This window comes from Falco naumanni, chromosome 9 (assembly GCF_017639655.2).
Source record: "Falco naumanni isolate bFalNau1 chromosome 9, bFalNau1.pat, whole genome shotgun sequence".
NCBI lineage: Eukaryota > Metazoa > Chordata > Aves > Falconiformes > Falconidae > Falco > Falco naumanni.
Window position 1 is genome coordinate 49,303,917 of NC_054062.1, and position 22,061 is coordinate 49,325,977.

At 50.9% G+C, this 22,061-nt stretch overlaps 1 protein-coding gene across 2 annotated transcripts in view; it reads left to right on the forward strand.

The window, feature by feature from the left end:
• Nucleotides 1-22,061, forward strand: part of LOC121093688 (phospholysine phosphohistidine inorganic pyrophosphate phosphatase) — an 89,163-nt gene that overhangs the window by 46,023 nt on the left and 21,079 nt on the right. Inside the window, exon 7 of one of the 2 annotated variants that reach the window (XM_040606409.1) lies at nucleotides 4,110-4,378. The exons of the other annotated variant lie outside the window; for it this stretch is intronic. Coding sequence (XP_040462343.1) covers nucleotides 4,110-4,137 — 28 coding nt within the window. The 3' untranslated portion in view covers nucleotides 4,138-4,378. Of the gene's footprint in view, nucleotides 1-4,109; nucleotides 4,379-22,061 lie in introns of those variants that run through there. 2 annotated transcript variants of the gene reach the window in all.

The following is a 22,061-nucleotide window of genomic DNA, read 5'->3' on the forward strand; positions in this document are numbered from 1 at the left end:
GGTTGTTGAGGGGTCTGGATGGAGACCTCTGTCCTGGCCCCAGCCTGGTTGCTGCTCCTGCCAGGCTTGGTAGGTGCACACGAGCACATTGCCTCCTGACGCCGGCGTGCTGCTGGCTCTTAGGCAGTGCCCACCATCGTACGCCCTTGTCCTGGGGGCAGAAATCATCTCTGGGTGGCTCTGGGCAAACCAGGCAGTCACAGACCTCCCTCAGTCCCCTCTCTCATGCTGGCACCGTGCCCACGCGTGTATTTCTTCTGCCCTTTATGGATCATCTGCTGCACAGGTTGAAGTTGCTGAGTGGGACCTACTTGCTGCTGATGGCTGAGCCGTTCCCACACCGTCCCCTTTGGATGGTGTGGGGACATCCTGCAGGCATCCCTTCCCAGGAGAAGCCTGGTTCTTCTGTGCAGGATGCTGTAACCCCGAGTGCCTTGGTGACAGTCTGTGTTGGCCCTCCTGACTTTACCTGAGGAATCAAGCTGTGTTGCAAGCTTGAGGAAAAGGTGTAGGGAGAGGTTTGGGGGAAAAGCAAACCAAACCATTACGTAGGTGGAGAGGAATCTGGGGCTGAAAGTGGAGTGCCAGACCAGCCCAGCTTGTGCTCCAGGGCCCTGCTACATCCCAGCAAAACCCACAAACATGGCCAGGTGGGTTTTATCCAAGAAAGCAGTGCTCAAGGAAAAACGTGCAGAAAAGCTGCGGTGCTCCAGCTCACATGCACCCATGGTTTTTGCATGGAAAAGTCTGCAGTCCTATGAGAGTGGCTGGAGAGAAGCCCCATCTCATCGCCCTCTGCAAGGGCACGGCAAACAGCGGAGAGGTGAAACAACTTAAACACGAGGGTAATTGGCAGCGTCCTTCTACTTCTGCCTGACCTTTTCAGTGCTGACTTGATTACCAGCCGTTCCCCTCCTCCAAGGCAGCCTGGCAGGCGGCGTTGATGGACCAGCCGCTCAACTGGCAGGAGGCGGCAGGGAACGAAAAGCAACCGAGAGCGTTTCTGCCTGGTCTGAGTGTTTCTGCATGGGGTGTTGGGGCTGCGGTGCGGTGTTCGGCTGGGGCTGGCTGAGCGCAGACTGCAGCGGTATTCAGCGCTGTCTTGACCAGTTAGCAAACCGACTTGATCCCAGGTGGCCATCATCTGGAAAGTGGCTGGTTGCCAGGTAAATCCAGGAGCTCCTATCTTTATAGGAAACTCCTAGAAGATTGACTAGGCAGTAAAACACCAGTTTTCTATAGCAATTACTCTGTGGGGAATTTGGCCGGATCTCTGTGTTGCAAATGTATAGGACATATGCCTATAGAAATCCTTGAGAGTGTGATAGAATTTAATCAATCCCACTTGTTTGTATGGAGAGTCAGCCCAGATCTCTGTGGCAGATGCCCAGGGAATGCTGGAGGCAGCAAAACCTGTTAAACAAAGATATGTGTTGCCCCATGAGCAGAATACACTGAATTTGCCTTTTTTTTTCGAACTCAGTCACCTCCTCCCCTTACTCCGTCTCAGGTCATGGAGTCTTTGCTCATCTTTTCATTTTCCTCATTTTTTTTTTTTCCCTTCTCTGTCTCTTCACCCCAGATTCCTGTCTGCCTTTCTTTCTTTCTTTATCTGTGTGTCTGCCTTGCTTTCTTCTTGTGCTTCGTTATGTGCTGGGAGCAAGAAGAGGCAGTTGCATGCGATGAGGCTGTTCTTCAGCCCTGCTCACTGCGGGTCCCTGCTGAAGCCTGGGACTGGGCAGGAGCGTGGACATGCTGGGGGTCCTGGTGGGCTCCTGCAGCTGCCCTGGGGACTCTGCCCTGTGATGTCCCTTCGGGAGCACGGGGCAGAGAGCTGCCCTCCAGCCTGCAGAGCAACACCCCCCCCCCCCCCAGCAATGGGTTGTCCTTTGTGGAGGTGGGTCCTGGCTTTGGAGTTACTCCGGTCACACAAATCCCAAAGGGATTCCTAAGGGTCTGTGTTGTTTCAAAGCGTTTTATTTCCAAATAAGTGAGTTTCTCAGGCATGTTTGTTACTCCCTTTGAAAACTCTTGGTTCTGCTATATGTCCAAGCTGTGCACAAGCAACAAATAGTGATAACGAACAACCTATTGGCACGATAATGCGCGGGCCAGCTGCTTGGACTGTGTATTTATTGGACTGGAGATGAAGTCGACGTGGAAATATGAAGACCTGCTGTTAGCTTAGGCTTCTCCTCTGCCTTGTTCAGCCTGCCGTCCTTACAAATAACAGGGAAGTTTTGAGTAATTACAGGAGATTCGAGAAAAGTTTATTTATTCGGTTTATCTGTTCTGAGTTTGCAGTTTGCATACCAACCGCGTGTTGTTTGCCGTCACTTTTACTGCTTCCCCTGGGTAGATAGTTCTTTTCCTCTCCTTATTTTATGGATCTTTTGTACAGCAAGAGGAAAGAGGATGTTTCCAAAGGCACAGCACTATATGACTATAAAACCACAGGAAGACTCGGGGCAGGATATAATACTCCCTAGAGTGGCCACACTCTTGCCGAGAAGACAGGCCACTGTCTCCAGAAAGCTGCGTGGCTGTCACTGTATTGTCCAGCTCATTTCAGAAGACAGTGTGGGAGAAGTGTCCTTTATACTGAGACTGCTGTGCCTGCTTTCCAAGTCAGTGCTGGCTCCACATCCAGAGCCAGCACATGCCCTGTAGTTGGGGCACTTGGCAGGGATTTCCTATCTGCAAATCATAATTGCTAGGAGAGAAACAAAAAAAAATAGCCCTGGGCCAATCTTGGTCTCATCTGCTGGGATTCCTAAAGGAAATGTACAACCTCCCCCTGAATAACCCCTTCAGGAGATTAAATATGGTGTTTAACACCTTCCTGAAATAGCCAGGACTCAAAAAAGCGTGGCAGTGTTGTTTCTCTGTCTTGCAGTGTTTTCATCAAGCATCCTCCAGTAATGTGGGTACTGCGGACAGTGCCAGGGCCGTTGCAGCGTGGCATCTGACCAGCACGTTGGGGGAAAATGGCGTCAGCATCAGAAACGTTGTAATGTGAAATAAGCAGGTGAATGAGCCTTGCTTTTCCTGTAACCAGCCTGTCTGCTGCACTGAAAGGCAGCCGGGTGGGGAGGGAAACTTGGTGCTGTGGAGGGACTTGAAGGTTGGTCCATCCTCTGGGATTCCAGACATACCATCCAAATCTTGTTTCTGTGGTCATTTACAGGCAACAGCCCAACATTGTCTGATTTCAGAGACTAGTGCCCGCGCTGGCTGTTGTGGCTGGGAGCGGAGGAACCCTTCCTGCCCCAACAGGCTGCTCGGTCCCTCCTCTCCCCTCCTAGGAGGGCCATAACCTCCCGTAGATCAAACCTTACAGCCTCTTCCTTGCCCTCCTTTCCCACGGCAGTGCTCATTCCCTGGGCTCTGCCTTCCTGCTGGTTTTCTGGGCATCGGCAGGCTTGCAGGACCAGTACAGCATGTTTCTACAAACCTGGGCTGTGCTGGTGCAAGTCCCGCTGCATCTGTGGATCCCAAAGAGCATCACTTCGGCTGGGCAGCCTTTTCGAGCCTGCATCCCGCTTGCAGCATCCAACTCCCCGTCGGAGCAAACCGTCATGTTACGGTCTCCAGCAGAGCAGCAGGTCCCAGGTCATGGAGGCACCTTCCCAGTAGATGGCATCAAAGACAGCGAGTTCCTCTGTCTCTGCCTGGGGAAGGCTGTTTCCCCACAGACCCATTCCCCATTTCCCAACATCGCTGGAGCAGACATTCCTTAAAAAAAGCAAGCTCCTTAAAGCAGCTGAGCCTTAAAGAAAGCAAGTTTCCCATTGCTTTTGTTTTGCTTCAGCGTGAAGTGACATGACTCATGTCCTATGTCATGGTGGGGCCCAGCTTTCCAGCTGGCAGCGGGGACTGGTGACGGCTGCTCCCTGCCATGCGCTGGCATCTCATGGCTGAAAAATGCATTGAAAAGGCGTGGATAAAAAATTATTACAGACCTTCAGGTGTGGTTTTTGATGTCTGAATTTAGTTTACTTTTGATACATACATATAATTTTGCTATGCGGTGCCCTGTGTAGTAGGAAGATTAAAGGCATTTAATTAAAGGCATCTGCTTTTTCTTTCTTTCTTTCTAAACCGTGAAGAGACCTGATAACTGTTGAAGGTCATTGATCTACTGGATGTGAAGAAACCCCTCTTCTCAACTCCCACCTGTAGGAATTCCTGTGATCAGCAGGTTTAGCACACCAGGACGCTCCACTATGCCAGAGCTGACACATCACATTTGAAAATCTGATCACCGACACATCACATTTGAAAATCTGATCACTGACTCACCATTACTTCTGTTCTCTTTGGGAGCATTTCCAAAACCGGGTTTCCTGTGTTAGCAGGCGGTCAGGAGGAGCGGGTGGGTACTCAGTGAAGTCTGCGGGGAGGGAACGTATGTGTAGTTTTTATTTTTAAACTTAGACCCCAGTGACTTTTAAATGTAATGAACGTAACGTACCCTGCCCTTGGGAAGTGTATTTAAGCTGCCCCCCAGTGCTTGCATTAGCCAATAGACTTAGCAGGATTTTATGGATCTATTTTCAATTAAAAGGAAAGTGCTGGAATTTCTTCCTGCTGAGTTCGTCTTCTGCTCTATTTGTAAGTTGAAAATAATAATAATAAAAAAATTACTTTCCTTTCTTTTCTAGCCTGTAGATAGCATATATACCTTGAGCCTGACTCTTCGGTCCTCACCTGCTCACAGTACCCTTGCCTTCAGGTGGCGGCAGGCAGGATTTGGCCCGTTGTGTGACATCCGAAGGAGGCAGTCCCAGGCCGGCAGCTGGGGTCCCAGCAGCGTGGCAGGCAGTGCTGGCGTCCGTGGGCGCGCAGCTCTTGGGGTGCACCGTGGTACCCTGCGGCTGGAGCTCTCGCTGTAAAAGTCTGTGGAATTGCAGGATGCTTTTGTAACTCGAGGACTTTTATTTAAGAAGCGTTGGGCCGTTGTCCTGCAGAGCACAGAATCACTCCGTTTTTGTGTTATTTCAGTTTTTTCAGGTTATTAACACCCCCCCCCGCGGGCAGCAGTGCTGGCAGGCTGCTGCAGAGGGGAGCGCGCAGCCTCCTGCGGGACCTTGTCCTGGACCGACGGCAGAACGGTGCAGAGCTCGGTCTGCAAAGCGGTGCCAAGGATTTGGGGGTTCTGTCCTGGAACTGGAACCAAACCTCTCGGTATTTTGACAGCTGATTTGAACCTGGATCAAGGTGAAGGAGAAATGCTGTACGAGTTACTGGGTGGGGACAGCAGCTTGGCTAAAGGCAAGCATCGCCTGCAGGGAAGGGTGCAGAGCTTTGCTTGGCTCTCCCAAGACAGATGCAGGGAAAGTGAGGAGAGTTATAGTACGGGGGTTCAGCACCCAGAAAAGGCAGTTGGGCAGGGGGCTTGCCATCTCTGCCAGCACCTCCCGTGCCCCAGGCACAGCCCGCGTGCCCCTGCACCCCGAGTGGACTGTGCCCTTCAGCCCGGGGGGGCCAACATCGCGCTCCTGCCGTGCCGTGCCGTGCTCAGGCGTTGGTGGGTGTGAAGCTGAGGATGCTGTTCCTGTTGCTGAACTCTGGCCCGTTCCTGACTGACGGGGGCATTTGCAGTGAGGGCTGAACCTGAGCTGGAAGCACAGTGGAGAAGGGACTGGGGTGAGTCCTTAGCTTGCAAGGATCCTGGAGACTTCTGCTTTGAGAAGATAGAAGAAGACTCTCAGCAGACTGTCTTCCCTTTTTATTTTGATCAGGCCATGGGTAAAGACCAGGCTTTTGCATAGCTATGAGTGCTGTTGCAGTTTCTCACCCTGGGGAGATAACAAGGGACTCCAGGACAGAAAATCACGTGGCGGTGCTACATATCCTGGGGAGGGTCTGGTGGCTGTGCAGGAGAGCAGTGCTGCACGGCAGCGGCTCGTAGTGCCTCCTGCACCATTCAGGGCTTGGAGAGCATGGTCATGCTGTTCAGGAGAAGCACAAAATGTCATTTTTTTGGTGTGTTTCCTGGGGTGAGTTGCCAAGCCTACGTGCAGGCATGCTGGAGGACAGAGGGTTTGTCTGTCCCAGGCAGTTTTTTGCCAAGATCTGTGCTCACAGCCAGGCCACTGCAAAAATCTTGTCTGACAGAGAGACTTGACACAGAGCTTTGCTGGAGCTCAGTAAAAAAAGCAAATCTGTGTAGGGATAACGCATTTGTTTAATGGATTAGATCTAAAAACAGGATTAAGCCCTCGTGAGGGCTTTGAGATGGCAAACAAAGCTCAGGCAGGCCAGTGGGTGCTGCTGTGGGGTGGTCACATTGCACTGCTAGAAATGGTCTTGGCACTGGCCGCGTCTGTCAGTGGGTGCTGGTGCTCTGGGGGACCTTTGAGGCTGCAAGGGGCTGTCAAGCTGATGCCCACCAGGGCCAGGACCACCTAGGAGCCTCCATATGTGCCCGTGGCCTCTGTCTGGGGTGGGAAGCAAACAGCATCCTCCGGGATGAGCAGTCCAGCGATGCTCCTCTTAAACACCCGTACTGCAGAGGGGTGGGGGAGGGAAGCATTACAAATTTAGCACATGACTTTTAAGGCACAAACTTAGCCCAGGATGTAGGTGGGTGCAAATCCACCGACACCAGCGGCTAAACCCCTTTCACAAGTGCAAAGCTGGACTGTGTTCTCCAAGTGAGATGGCACCGCAGTGCTGCCCAGTGTCACACATTGCTGCAGCGTCAGGGAGGAGTTTCCTTCCCAGGGAAAAATGTTGAAAGGTGCCAGTCACCTCATTACTAGTTATCCTGTTCCCAGGGAATGAGGTGAGCTGAGCTTGATGAACAGGCATGGCGAGGAGAAGGGAGAACAGAGGAATGAAGTTGAAAGAAAACCAACCTGATGCTTTCCAAGAGCAGATCAGAGTGCCTGGGACCATTCAGGTGTTACCCTTGGTTACAAGAGCTGAAAAGCGGAGAAGAGTGCTTGAAGGGGGAGGTAAGAGGGACCTCCCTGGGTGTCACTTTATAAAGTGATACATAAAGGTTCGGCAGGCACCTGAAGACCCACTATTAGTATTTTTTCTTGAGAAGGGACAGGTGGGCATGCTTTCAGAATGCTGCTGTGCAGTGATAAAGCCTCTGTCCCAAATGTATTCCTCATTTGTAGCTTCAGGAAGATTTATTTGCACAATAAAACGATGCACTTGACAATACCTGGGGACTTCACCCCAGCGACCGGTCCGCAGCCCTTAGCTCTCGCACATAGTCCCAGGAGACAGGCAGAATTTGGCTTTGCATGTGCTGAGGAATGAATGAATAAATAAATAATCCTTCCTGGCCTATGCAATTCACCATTTATAGTCATGCAACCAAATCCTGCATTCTGGTTTCCAGGGAGCTGGGGGCAGGGAGAGGGGGATCATCTCCGTTGCTGGGGGGGAAGCCTTGTCCCGACACGGGACGAAGTCTGTCTGATGGGAAGAGCTCAAAGGAGCCCATGCTCTGCAAAACCACGGGGAAGCTGAACAGCAGCAGCTCCGTTTTGAGTTATCCTTATCTAGTTTCCACACCATTCATGTATATATATATATACATATGTGCAGAAAGGGCAGAAGGGCTTGGGTTTGTGCTGAGGCCACATAAGGGCAACAGGGGAGTCTGTTATTGGGCTCACAAGAGGATTTGGCTGCTGTCCCGTGGACTGACAGGGCTCACCTCTGGTCTTGCATAGACTTGACCATTCGTTTGGGGGAAGTCTGGAAAATTCACCTGCTTGTTTCAGTGAAGGCAGCATATTACCTGGCTGGAGCTCTGAGACCCAGAGGATGCTGCTTTACAAGCTCATTCAAGCAACCTCATTTCCGTTTCAGATTTTGCAAAGATTTACACAAACCTTTCCTCTGTAGCTGTGCCAGAGGAGTGCAGCGAGGGGCGGGTGATGGTTCAGAGCCAGGCGGTTCATGATGGAGTGTCGAGAACACAGGGATGCTGGAGGACTGAGCTGTGCTCAGAGGTTACACCTCCCTTCTGGCACGCATTATAAGATGTCAGAGGTTTGTTGTAAGGGGCTGGGGTTATCCTCCTTACTTAGCTTCATATAAACTTTTCAAAAATAACGTTTAGTTTCATTGTTTTGGTAAAAGAAGCACCGGCTCACATTCCTGTTTCACAGATGATCATACCTGACAGTCTTGGGAAAGAGGAGCTCATTTTAGCTTGTGAGATGCCTCTTGTTGCTTTTTTGGGTGTGTACGTGTGCCCAGGTGCAGTTTATCTCAGCTAAAGTGGATTTCCTTTGTTTTGTTTTTCTTGTTCTTTTTTTTAGTATCTATTTTATGGGGCTGTGAAAACAGCCATCCGTGGCTGCTGCAGGTCTGTTAAACACTTTAAGGTTTTTTCAGCTCATCTGTTTTCAGTGAAGCTCTTAAGCATTTGCTCAGCTGTAACAAAGCCTTAATGTTGTCCCTTACTGAATCTGTGGGGGGTTCGGTGTTCACTGTAACTCCCTGAAATAGCCATAATACAGAATAAATCTGTCTGCTCCTGCTTGGTTCTGCACATAATCCATTGATAGTACAAAATGCAATTAGCAAGTCACTCGAAATAGTTTTGTCCTGTTGTCTGCCCCAAAGCAGGAGCTGAGAAAGGTCTCGGGGAAGAGATGGAGCCTGGTAGCTGAGTTGTTGAACGCACATCCCCGCTCCCTGTGGTGCTCCCTGAGGACGCACGTTCAGAAGGCTGGTGGCTTTGGCCATGAGAGTGGTGTGTTACCGCCCTTTGAATAGTCTGCGTTGCTGTTCTTGTACAAAAACCGATGGAAGGCTCTTTATCTAAAACCAGAGTTGTGTGAAAATTAGCTGGGGCTGGTGAAGTAGCATCTGTGTTATCTTTCTCTTAACCCTGCTGTACCTCTCCTCATCTCAACATGTAAATCCTGTCGCTAATGGGATTTATTGCGCAGAAACCTCAGGAGCAAAATCTGCGGCTTTTGGAGGAACATACAGCTTAGTTTTCTCAGTAAATCATATCACTTCTGTTCAGGTTGTTTAGCTGCAGCGTGCTCTTGCGATCGTGTGCCTGCAGACTTCCCAGTTCTTGCACGAGTTACTTGGCAGTATTTGTGTACACAGAAGTAGGGGCTCACATGCGTTTGAGGCTTCCCCTTTTACATCCCTGAAGCGAATGAGCCCAGCAAAGGGAGGAGTTGAAGGTAGCTTCGTTGTTAAGCTGAACAAGTAGAATTGCCTTTCGTGTTGCCTGCAGGAGGTTGTTTGCAGGTGCCGTGGCGAGCAGAGGGGTGATGCCGGAGCGAGGTTGCCTCGGATGGGTGCACACATGCCTGAGTCCAGCCCCCCGACGCGGCCTCTGGCGCTGGGGCTGCCGTGCTGGGATTCGGACGGTTTCAGTGGCAGCAGCGCCGGATGCGAAGTAGAAACTCCTTGCAGCTTTCTCTTGCTTCAGATCTTCGGTGCATTTCTTTTCTCCGTTACCAGGCAGAGCAGTGCCTGCTTTGTAGCCGCACTCCCAGCCTTCCTCCCACCCCTGCGGCGATGGTGTGCCCAGCCTGTCCCCAGATGTGCATCCCATCGACAGCTTCCATGCTGTCTCCCTCCACCCCTGGCCACTGCATTTCAGAGTCGTAGCGCTGGCAGGGAGGGGACCTCTGCGTGGGGCATCACAGACCTGTGCCTCCCTGATGGAGCAGCTGGATTTTTTGTCTGTTCTTCCTAACAGATGCTGGGCACTTCTGCTTCTGACTGTTGCTGTCGTCAAGTCCTGTCTTCGTCCTTGAATTAGGTTGAATCATCTTCTCCTTGACTTCATCTTTATTTCACAATGGATTTGCAGGGTTTTTAGTTGTTTGGATGTGGCTTCTTCTGGCTACAGGCTCTCTCCTTTTTGGGGCTGTCAGCATGAGTGATGTTGTCTTATGCTAATGTGTTCACCTTACAGCATCTTCTGTCCCTCCAGCTCTTGGCAACCTAATAGGCACATAATTAGGTTTACTCCCTGCGGTATTCCCCCCAGTGCTATCTCCTCTCTACTCAGTTGGGTATCTCTTCTCAGAGGCAATGGTTGCAATGCAGCCCTCACCCTCTGCCTCAAACCCTCTCTGCCTTGCTCGTAAACTCATACCATGGACTTGCACATCAGGCAAGGAGGATTTTTAAATCAACTTCCAAATTCTAGTGTGAAGTCTCCTCCCTCTTTTAATGCAGGGCACAGCCGGGTAAGCATGGTAGCGGGGACTTGATATACTGGGTAAACACCAGTTACTAACTGTTAACATGACCAGTTAAGGCTGTCTGAAATGAAGTTACCCTGGAACTCACAGACGTCATGGCACTGCCGTGGCAGGGCTCAGCAGCGGTGCAGCGGTGGCAGGGGCTCTGCTGATCCCAGGCTCCCTGTTCAGGCAGTGACTTGGGTTGAGAGAGGTGACTTGAGCGGTCATAAAGATACCGGTAAGTTGCTGTATCAAAGTCTGGAGGAAGACATATCGGCAGGATTGTGGGTGTGTGTGGGTTGTCACTGCTGTGGCACCAAGACCCCAAGAGTTTGTACTGTCAGACTTGTTACAACAAGTTGCACACCTCCGTCATGTGTTGGAGGCAGGGTGTTGCTGTGTGGCTGTGCTGAGCATGGTTTGCTTCAAGTGTGACCCAAATGAGACGTTTCGATGGCAGGAAGCCTTTAGTTCAGATTGGTCTAAGTGTCACCTCACATGCTGCTTTGTGACACCTTGACTCATAACCACAAGCTCTTCCTGAGCTCAGCCGTTTTCCTCCCCAGCCCTGCCTTTGAGCAGCTGCTGCTCTTACAGAGCCTCTCCACTGCTCCTCCACAGGACACCAGCACATTTCCAACTCCCCACAGCTCCGACTGTCTGTCTGGGGGAAGCCACGTTAGGGAGCACATTCCTTGCACCAGCTCCGCTCCCGCCCGGCACGCTGCCGGAGTGAGCAGCTGGGTGTCCCGCAGCGTGCCTGACATGCTGGGGGCACCTGGAGCAATGACACCAGCTGGGCTCTTCCTCAAAAAGCAAACCCTGGCACCAAATTGAAATAAGCGATGCACCAGCCTGTCGGTGCTTTAACAGGCTGAGTCAGCCCAGTGTTTTGGGGATCTTGTTGCCCTTTGGAGGTAAGTTTGCATTTCTCCTGTGTCCTTCCAAGCATCTGCAGGTGGTTTAGAAACAAAGCTCTCGCAGGAAGAGTTACTGAAGACAGGCAAAGGTCATGGCTGGGAGAAAAGGGATCATAGTTATTTTAAAATATTTTTTGGAAGATTGCAGAGGCCTCAGGAGCAGCGGCTTTTTGACTTTGCAGAATCTTATAGGAGCTGGGTGGAGAAGTCACGTGGAGCAAATGGCTTTCTCCTGCCTCGGGCAGCATCCGGAAAAAAAAGGAAAGGACTGTGTGTTTAGTCTTAAAGAAGTGCAGAAACAGGTGCTGCCAAAGGAGTGGAAGAAATTAAGTCCAGCACTTTCCAGGGAGAATGTCCTGTTTCCAGTCCCCTCTTCATTTGGCATCAAAATGTTGGATTAAAGTAGGTCAGTTCCTCCTGGGGCTGCAAAGGCGAGAGGCGGAGCTGTAGCACGGCGCAGGCAAGAGATGCAAGCTCTTCTTCCCTCAGCCTTGACCTCCAGCACTCCTGGCATTCAACCCTGTGGTCTCTTGAGCTCTGCTTTACTTTTCTGAGCAGAGCTTCGCTTGGCCGCTAGTGAGGTATGAATGCTAAACACCTTTTCCCCGCGGCTGCTGATAGCAATACGTGGTGTTTGCTATCCATCTGTTGCAAGATAATGACGACCTCCCTGCTCTACTCTTGGTGCGCAGCAGCAGGGTAGCAAATGGTACAGCTCTTCCTGTGGTGAGATGCAAAATGCATCTGCACCGAGTGGTTCAGCAGTGTAAGCTCTCCTGACCTCTTCCCCAAGCCACTGGATCGGAGGGGCCGGAGGAAGTCAGGGTTTGTAACTAGAGGACAGAGAAGTGCTAGCATGGAAGTAACGGGCCAGATCTATATTCTAGCTGTTTCTAAGTGCACAAGAAGATCTTACCTGGATGCATCGTTTGAAGTAACATGAATTCCACTTGGATGAAGAATCTAATTAAGTGCTGCAGGCTTTAGACAACACGTTAATATTTTCAACAATTTGACCTCAAACAGCCATGAAAACCCTTTCTGATGGCTAATATATATCACACGTTTTTGTTTTAATTAGAACAAGATTGTAATCCATACTTCAGTTAAGTTCATTACACTTCTAAACGTAATACAATCAAAAGATCAATTGGTCATTAGCTAAGTAAGTCCACTGTAATTAACATTTACAGAAAACTTTTAATTGTGTGCCTGTCCTTCACAGCAGGTGATGAGGGAAGTGAGGCCTCTCTCTCTTGCGCTGCTGGTGCTTAAATCAGGTTACAGGCTCTCTGTTGTGCGTCCCTAACTCGTGACCAGCCGAACTCCATTTGTAGAGGTTTGTTAGGAAAGAGAGTAGCTGGCCCAAAGACACAAAACGCAGAGGTCTTCACGGTGTGGCCCGTCGTCTCCTCAAACAGCTCGCTGAGCTGAACAGGGCTGGATGAGCATCGCCATGGGCTGGTCCAGACCATGCCAGTGTGGTCAGCTCTGGCCAGGTGTGCACGATGATTTTTTGGTGGAAAGCGGAGCTGTAGGGCCAGGTCTGCTCCCCGCTCCATCTGCGGACAGCTTGCTTTGGCCTTCTGTTATGCCTGGGCTCTTGTGGCATCTTTTGCCCTCTTCATTACCCTGGGCCAGGCGGGATTTCCGTGCCCCACTCCAGTGCAGCATCCTGGCAGAGCGCAGCCAGAGCTCACAGGGACAGCCACGGCCAGGCGCTGAGCCGCGGGGAAGCCAGAGCAGCGGCCACTGTCCTCCCTGCCAATGAGCACGAGTTACAACGGCGCTGAACTCGAGTAGTGCCATCAGCCAGGCAGGATCCATTGCAGGGATGTTCACAGGGAGGGAGCTCTCCCAGCGATGCACCGCAGCTTTTCATCAGCTTGGGAAGGGCTGAGCAGAGGGAGAGCAGCACGAGTGCCGGCCGGCGCTGCCGTGTCGGGGTACGCCCGGTGGTGCCCCGGGTCCGTGGCACAGGGCTCCACGCGTGGTTGGGTGGGCAGGTGCAGGCACCCACACCGAGCGGCGTTATGGATGCTGTTGAAGCCCAGCAAGCGGCACTGGCTGTTGGCCAAGCCACAGCAGCAAGCTGTGCCTTTTTGCTCTGGCAGCCCCTAGATCTTCTCCAAAATCGCCTGTCTGCAGATAATAATGAATAGTCCCTTTATGCTTAGTAACTGAGTAGTGCTGGTTTTGCCTCCCCGAGAAAAATCAGCATCCCTCCTCAGAGGAACAGAATTACACTTCTTTTTCCATATGTAGGCTGCATAATTCACTATAATTTTATTATCTCTGTGCACTCAGAAATACACCACATGGTTCTTCTGTAAGTGGCGAAGGTAAGAGGCTACACCAGCATGAATTTTCTTTAATAAGATTACACTACGATAACAGGCTACTATAATAATTTAGCTCCTAATGATTTTGTTCTTTCTTGCTTCTACATGATCAAGGGCAATATGCATTAAAGTTGCAGAGGCTTTTTTAATTATGCAGTAGTAAGTATATATTTTATAAAACAGCTTCAATATTCAAAGGGAATTTTTTGTTTTTGTGGGAAATACTGATTTGGTGTTGCCGTTTTCAAGGCTCTGTGTGTGTAAGCACATGCAGGCGTACGGTCGAATTTCTGCAATATACCGGCGGTGTTTTTTGTGGGGAAAATCCAAGCACTGAAACATAATGCAGCCAACCAAGCTGTCTGGAAGGGGATCAACCTTGTAATACTTTAATCTGATGAAAAAAAAAAAAGGTAAAAATTGTAAATAATTTCTTCATGCGGATGAGTTGCCTAACATCAGGCATCCAAACGAGGAAACGTTGGCTTGGCTCCCTCGGGGCCTCAGTTTCCCTTTCAGTAAAGCAAATGAAAGAGTTGTTGGGATTTTTAAACCTGCCTTGGTGGGTATCCCAGCCTGTTTATATTGCACCCTGGGAGTGCCGAGAGATTGAGTTCCCTAATGTTTGTAAAACTCTCTAACATCTTGAAAGAAAGAAGGCAGAGTCTTATTTGAACATTCCCAGCGGCAGCACTGGGTAATGGCTGTCACCTGGATTATATCCAGTTTTGGGAGAGCATAATTTTATCCACGATCCTACCTGGCACCCCAAGCTTGTAGCCCCCCACGGTGGAGTTGGCTGGGCCTTCAGTGCTATCTGAACCTGCTCCATGGCAGCCTCCCGCGAATCGCTGCTCTGCTGGCCCAAATGTGGCTTCATTTGGCCCAATTTGAACAACGGCTCTGCACTTTAATTTATATCGCCATAGTTCCTGACAGAAGTGGGGAGGGGGCAGGCCCGGTGCCACGCAGCTGTTAGCTGGAGCTGGGTGTCGCTTTGCGATTCATAGATGGTTTGTGTGGACCAGAGTGGAAGGAAACAGCCCTGCGATGAAAGGCTGCTGAGGTTTGCTCTGCAGAGACTTGTTACCGAGCGTGACATCCTTCCCCACCCTGTGGCCGTGTCTTTGTGGCTTACGGAGCGTAACCAAGAGGACAGGATTCTCACCCGTGGGCGAGTCGCGGTCAAAATTTTTCCCTTCTTCAGGGACCCCTCTGGGTCCTCATGGAGAAAGGAGAGAGGGAGATGTCCGTGCGTCTCACAAAGCTTTGGAGCTACCTAAAGGACAAGGGATTTGCGGGAGATGGTGTTTGCACCAGGGTCCTTTGGTCTGAGGCTGCTGACCATTGTCGCTTGGGCATGGTGGCGGGCATGGTAGTTTCCACTTGGGCATGGTGGTGAGAAACTTAATCCATGTAGGACTTCAGGGTCAGATGGAGGGCACCAGGGTTTGAAACACCCCCTTGCTCTGCTGGCCAGGAGAAGGGCTGCATAACCCAGTGCTGGGAAACTCATCAGCCACCTGAGCTCTGCCTGCACTGGGTCTCTTGCTCCTTTTCCAGCAGATGGGAAACGGTTGCAGAAATTTTCCAGCTAGATGAGGTGGCGGAACTGGGGGGTCTGGGGAGTGGGAAGCGGTCGGGTGAGTTTTCCTTTGTGGTGGCAAAGGCCTTTTCCCGCTGCCATTAACCAGGGGGATTGGGAGCGAGTTCTTCAGCTGCTCCTCGGCCACTGACCCCAAGCTGAACCCTTGGGTTAGGAGCTGACTTTTCATTTGGGACCGACGGGACCTTATTCCGCAAGCTAAATCAGAGCCCAGATGGCTTAGAAAAGCCAAAAGAGCTCCAACCTGAGAGCAGCTCTTGCCACGCACGTTCCCATGCTCTTTCAACAGGCCGGGGCTGCTCTGCCAAGTGTGATTTCAGAGGAAGCTTGGAAAGAAAGTCCAGCCCCGTCTGTTGTCCTTTCTTCAGAGAACTTCTGGTGCCTTTGCGATGGGCAGAACAGCTGAGAGAAAGAGCTTTTGCAAAGCTCAGAGCCGGGCTTCTGCGTGTCCTGCTTCCCTTCTTCCTAGGACGTGTCCTCTTCCTCCATGATTCACCCCGTGGATGAGAATAAGAGACTTTTTAAGGCAAAGCAGACAAAACAACAGAAGCTGGCTCTTCAGAGCTGTTGTGCTGTGGTCATTTGTTCGTGGATCTGCAAGCATCTGTCATCTCTAGCCTGGGGAGTTCAATCCCGAAGAGCTCCGGCGCAGTCCAAACTGAATTACTTCAGTGTGTTTGTATGCGGAGCCGCACGCCGTGCCGGGTGGCTGCCTGCCACCTCTCGCCAAAGGTGGATGCGTCTCAGAAGTGAAGCCATTTGCACATATATAAATATTCAGTGCCTGTGGGTGAGCCGCAAACTGTGCCAGTCGGCATGTTAAAATATTTCCTGAAATTTGCTGGGAGGGGTGGATGCTTGAGGGCTGCAGGATTTGCCTCGTTAGCAGTAAATCAGCGTGCTTGAGGAGTCAAACCTCGCCTGCCATGGTGACACCTCTGCATGCGGCCACGTCCCTGCAGACCCGGGAGGTGACTCTGCTCTCTGGCACTGCTCCGACATTGGCCTTGGAGCCCCCACGGGTGGGGAAGGGGCGATGGGGACCTGGTTGCTGCTCCCCACTCCTGCCTGGTGCTGTGTGGTTGCACGCCTGAAGACTTCAGAGGTGGCTTTGCAGCTGTCCATCCAGCCTTCTTCTTGACGCCTGGCTCCATGTGCCGGGCAAGCTCTGAGCAAACACCCCCACCGCTGCTTCGTCCTTCTCCCGCGAGCCGCTCCGCTCGCTGGAAAACTTCTAATTAAAGCCAGATTATTGGTCTTGGCCCTTCTTGTTAGCATTTTGGTTTGGAGTTTTCTTTTTCTAAGTCCCTTTAAAATGTCTGGATAGATGATACCGAGGTTAATTTGTTTGTGATAGAGGCAACGTTTTCACACGGTGGCTAAAGGTTGTTGGAAAAGAGCAAAATTAATAGCTGCTCACTTAATCCTGATTAAACTGGCAGCTGGGAGATATTGATCAGTGTGTTCACAGCAAACTATCCCTCTCTAATGTGCAGGGTAAACAAGCCTGGGACTGCGGTTACCTTAACCCTTCCCACGTCGTAGCCTCGCGCTGGGCAGGCACCTGAAGCGAAGCATCGCTTTCCCTGCTCCCCGGCAGAAGGGCTCTGCGCAAGGTTAGCTTCCTGGGCAGGGGCAGGAGCGGGATATAGCCGGGCTGGCTTTACCCCCAGATCTCCTGGGGTTGTGGAGCAGTCACCCAGGTCTGGGTGTCCCTGGGCAGGGCTCAGGGACCCCTCTCCGCTGGGGACCCTCAGTGGCCCCCACTCCCAGCCGCTGCTATAGCCGTCCCATGGGATGCTTGATGTGGATCCGCGTGTTTCATATAATCCAAAAAATCTGCCCTGAGAGAGTACCCAGGGGGTTAGCAGTGACTGATTTTAGGGGTTTAAATCAAAACCAGGGCTTGGCCAGAGAGGGCACCAGCTTGGACCTGGTCCCAGCTTTGCTGGTGTTTCCGATCCCGCCGCTGAAATGTCGGTCATTTTCCACCCATCCTTTTTATTTCTGACGCGTGCTTTCTGGGGACAGATGGCCGGATAAAACCCCTGCACCTCCCAGCCTACCTGCTTGATCGTGCTCACACCCTGAAAGCCATAAACCCAAAAGCAATTCTGAGGCTGCTGGAAGAGGGAAGGAGGCTCAATGTCCCCAGCTTTCCTGCTCAGGTGCGTTATTATTCTCACCAAACACATGTTCCACATTAGAGGCCATGCATTCTTAATGCAGCCACTGCCAGGGTGCCTCCAAACAAAACAGACTGCTCTGGGTTGGGCTTGCCCTCAGTGTTCACAAGGTCACTGCATTTTTGAACCTCTGGCTGCTGTGCTCTGGTTGGATTTTTTTTCCTCCACTGCCTGTGTTAGCACAGACCAGGTCTGGAAATACCCGGAACTGTCTTCAGCCTCCCAGGGAACAAGTGGGACCGCTGCAGCGGATGGGCAGTAATGCAACAAGGCAAAGGAACAGCTTTCTGGAGGGCACCCAGAAATATGCTTTCCCCCAGGGGATCGGTAGTGCAGAGGCTTAGTTTTATCCTTGGCAGAAATTTCCTTTAAAAGGGCACAACTCCTGCTGCCGGAGGTACCATAACCATAACCCAAACCAGGTCCTGCACAGAATTAATTCTTTGTGGTAGATCTTGGTACTGATCCACTATGCAGTACTTCTGGAAAAGATCGGTATTTATTTCTTGCATGTCAGATAACAAACTATTTTTCCACGGGGCAAGTGGGAGGCACGGGAGGGAAGTGACTTCCCTGATACCTCGAGCAGCATCACTGCCAGAACTGGAAGCTGCCTCTCCCCACTCCCACCCATCCTCACCCTTGCTCTGCTTCTCCATCCTGGTGCTCTGCTCACCTCACACTTGAGGAGATGAGGGTTCCTCACCCTCCCAGGTATCCAAAGAAAGCTATTTCTCCAGATGTTCCTTCTCGTGGCACGTGACAGTCTCACAGGAACGTCCATTGTATACTGTAAAGATAGGGACCATTATAATCACCGTCCTTGGGCAAACAGGCCTGGGCTTCCTGTTTCCCTTGTTACCCTTATTCCACCAAATGTCCCCCCGTAGGTGCAGCCACACAATAGCTGATTCAGCCCACGCTTGCATCCTCTGGGCTCTGGTCCGGATGATCGATTGCTGTTGGACGGCATCTCTCCAGGACGCTGATTGTCCTTTACAGTGTGCTGTCACTGACCGCAGGGCCGGCTCGTCCTCCTTGCAGCCAGGTTTATGAGATAACAGAGCCATGGCAGATGAAACCTATCTGCCGTAGGTGAGTGGATTTAAGCTATTTTACAGCTGAGGAAACAGGCATAAATCAAAATGGAAAAAGTGATGGACTTCTGGCTTTATTGCAGGGTGCTGCTGTTCTCTGTTGTGCATGGTGGAGAGCGTTGTTGTCTCTGGGCTCGTGGCGCAGCTGTACGCTCAGCCTTCGGTGCCCTCGCTGCGCACCCTGGGGTTGCTGGCGTCACTGGGTTCTCCTTTGGGCACATGTTTAACCCCCAGAAACCACCGCGCTGGCAAAGACTCACTCTGCCGCTCCCCAGGGGACTTGAATTCTGCAAGTGATACTTTAGCATATTTGCATTTGAATTTTCTTCATTCCAGCCTGGGCATGTATGGGTTTTCTTTGCTAGCTATTCAGTCGTTGAGCCCACTCATAACTGACCGCAGCATTTTTTTGCTTTGCAGAATGTTTTCGAGTCCCGAGGAGATGCCAGGGTGAATAGTGGGAGTGTTTGCAGGCATCCAGAGCACTTTCACACCTCGTAGTCATGTTTACTTCTGAGCAACGAACAAAAGTCTACATTTTTCCATAACCCCTGCCAAATCTTGGTTCTTTCTTCCATCCTTTGTATGCTGCCTTGTTGGCCTGGACAGCATCTCTTCTTAGTCTGTCTTAAGAGAACCACCAGTTAGCAAAACATCCTCAGTTAACCTTATTGAGTTACACCTGAGAGCAAACCAGACCTACGGAGCTGCCCTACCCTTTGTGTCGGCGGCTGTTCCCATCTGTAAGACAAGAGAGGACACAGGTGGTGGGTGGCTTCTCAGAAGTTGGGTTTTGACGTGTCCATTCGTAAGTCTTGACACCAGTGCTGCTGGAGGAGGCTGAGAATCTCCCATACCCCCATCTCTTTTCTATCCTTTGATTTGCAAGAGTCTTGCAGTTACGCATTGTGTCTCCTTCTCACTCGATGAAAACCTGAACCAGGTGAAGCTGCCGGCAGAAAACACTAAGGGCAAAATTGTTTTCCTACTTGGAAGCAAGAAGCATGAAAATCTGGAGTCACTCCACAACAGCCGGTTTCCCTTGACTGGTAGGACAGGAGGCCCTTCTCTAGGGCTTGCCTTGCCCCAGACAGCTTCCCTGTGGGTAACCTGGTCCTCTGCTCCGTGTTCTGGGGCTGAAACAGGGATGGGAGGGAGGAAGGTTTGGCCAGGTGGACGTGACTGGGGTGTGCAGGAGCTCTGCAGAGCCCAAAGGAAAGATCACAAGTTGCCTCCATCAGAGGTCCTTTACTCTTGTTCTTCACCCACACTGAGCGGGGAGAGTGGCTTGGCCACGAAAGACAGTTTAAGCCGTGGGGCTGGAGCAGTCTCTTCCCTGTATTGCGTGCCTCTCAGAGCAGAGAGCGTGTTTACAAGTGCAAGCAAGACTTTCATCACCACGTCCTGGAGTAGCATCATAGTCATTGTCCGTGCTGTAGGCATATGGGCAATTTGGGCATCGCAGGCACTGAACTGATGCAACGATGTGTGATGCTCAGATCTGCTTCCCTCTAGTTGCTTGTAAATGTGTTCGGTTGCATTTGTTTTGTGTATGTGGTATGTGAATTGGGCAAATAAACGAATACATGGGTTGGTGGGCAGACAGATGATTTTTTTAACATCTGGGGCACAGAAATGCTCCCTTTTTTATTATTCCTAGCGATACGGAGCAGAAGACTCTTCATTGTTTAGTTATATATCCATGCAACCGTGAGGATGGATCCTGATTCCATCTTATGTCTGGAAAAATCTGGTGGAGTCACAGTAAGTGAGACCTAAGACAGTGGAAGGCGGTGGGTGAATTATCCATCGAGCAGCATAGTGGTTTTGAGGGAAAACAAAGAGGCTCCTGCAATTCCTGAAGTCAGTGAGTTCTTTCTGTTTGTTTTACTCCTCTGCAGTGTAGCCGACACCACTGATCTCTCCCCTGCCTTGGGTGGCACGTGTTTCATGGCCATTAAGAGAAAGCAGCTCAGTCTTTCATGTTCCGTCGCGTGCTTGCATTTCCCCCTCCTTCGTCTCGCAGCCTTGGTATCACTGATATTATGACAGAACGTGTTCAGCGCACAGAGCTATTAAAAATGTAGCTCAGATGGTGCTGATGGGAGGATGACATCTCCTGAATAATTTATTTTAACTGAAAAGATTTGTAACGCTTAAGTGTTAGCAGAACTCTTCGTTTTAACTCTTTATGAGATGGCTGCTTCTTGTGATTCAGTTGCTTGGGCAGGAGGAGGCTTGGCCTGTTCAAGTATGGGTTGAACATCTCTTCTTGGCCAAAGCCACCACCTCCCTCAGGGACTGTCGGGCTGTTGGTCGTGGTCCTTTGGAGGCTGGAGGAAGGGGATATCCTGAAGGACTCCAAAGGGAAGCTGGAGATGTCGGAAGAAGCAGTCACTAACAGTTTGATTGCCCTGCCTTAGGAACACCGAGCTTTTTCCAGGGCGGAGGATTGAAATTGGCTGTAATTACTGGCTGCAAAGTATTTACAGTAAGCAAGGAACGACTGGCTACCTTTAATTCCTGGCAGCGACTCAGTTCCTTGGGGGCAATGACTCTAAGTACTTGCTCTCAGGAGTAGCTGCTCCCATCCCCCTGTCCAGGGGGAACTAACCGATTTGTTGCTGGCCATGGGGTTTGCACAGGAGCAGGTGAACCAGAAGGAAGGAGAGTGGTTTGTGTGACTGTACTCCTGACACTTCAGACATCTCTAAAGCATGCTGGAGCCTCGAGAGTACATGCAAATGATGTCTAGGTGGGAAAAGGAACTTGGAGTACGCTTAGGTGATACTCGGAGCATGCTTCCGTCAGTGCACTGCTTTTCATGCCCGGGTCTCCGGTGGTTTAAGGCGGGGTATTTTTGCTCTGCTTTATACATGTTGAAATTGCAGTATGTGGTTAGTGCAAGGTCACAAAGGTATCATTGTGTGCCAAACACAAGTCATCAGATTTTGGTTGCGGTGTCTGCCGTGAGGCTGCCACGACTGCTGCAGGGGGCCGTGCCGTTAGGAAAGCAGGAAGGAAAGCAGGGCCCTTGCTTCCTTGTGCACATTTAGTAGAAACCGTGCAGGGGACGTCCTTGCACACAAGCAAACAACCCAAATTTCCACGTTTATGCTGGCGAAAATCCATTCACGAGGCTGAGATCGGCTGTAGGGTGTTCCATCAGTTCTGTGCTTGGCATCAGGTTTAGAAAGGCCAAGATTGCGTCGATGATGATGATGATCTGAGAGGTTTCTTCCTTCCTCTTCTGTTGATGCGCAGGACATTACACATAGAGAGACAAATCCTGCTCTCAGCTGTGTGGGACTGGTTCCCACTCAAGCCAAAGGAAGCTGCTCACGGCTGGCAGAGACCAGAGTTTGGTCCATACTTTATGGACAAATTTATCACTGAAATTGTGCGTCCGCCCTGCCTCGCGGGCGACTGCTCCTGCCCGAAAGGGCTGGGTGCTGATCCACAAACTACTTCTCCCTCCTGCTCTCCCGCTCTTCTTCCTCTTATTGCTGGTCTTGTTGCCTGTAGGATTATTTCATTGCCTTTCAGTAATCCCTCCAGGTTCCTACCAGAACTGAGTTTAACGGTGTAGGTATGACACAGTCTGTGCCTGCAGAACACGAAATCTGTGCTGAGGAGAGGGAATGGAAAGACAGAAATCCCACTATTTCTGGTTTATAGATGAGGCGCTGTGATGTGGAAGGTGAAGCTCTGATGTTC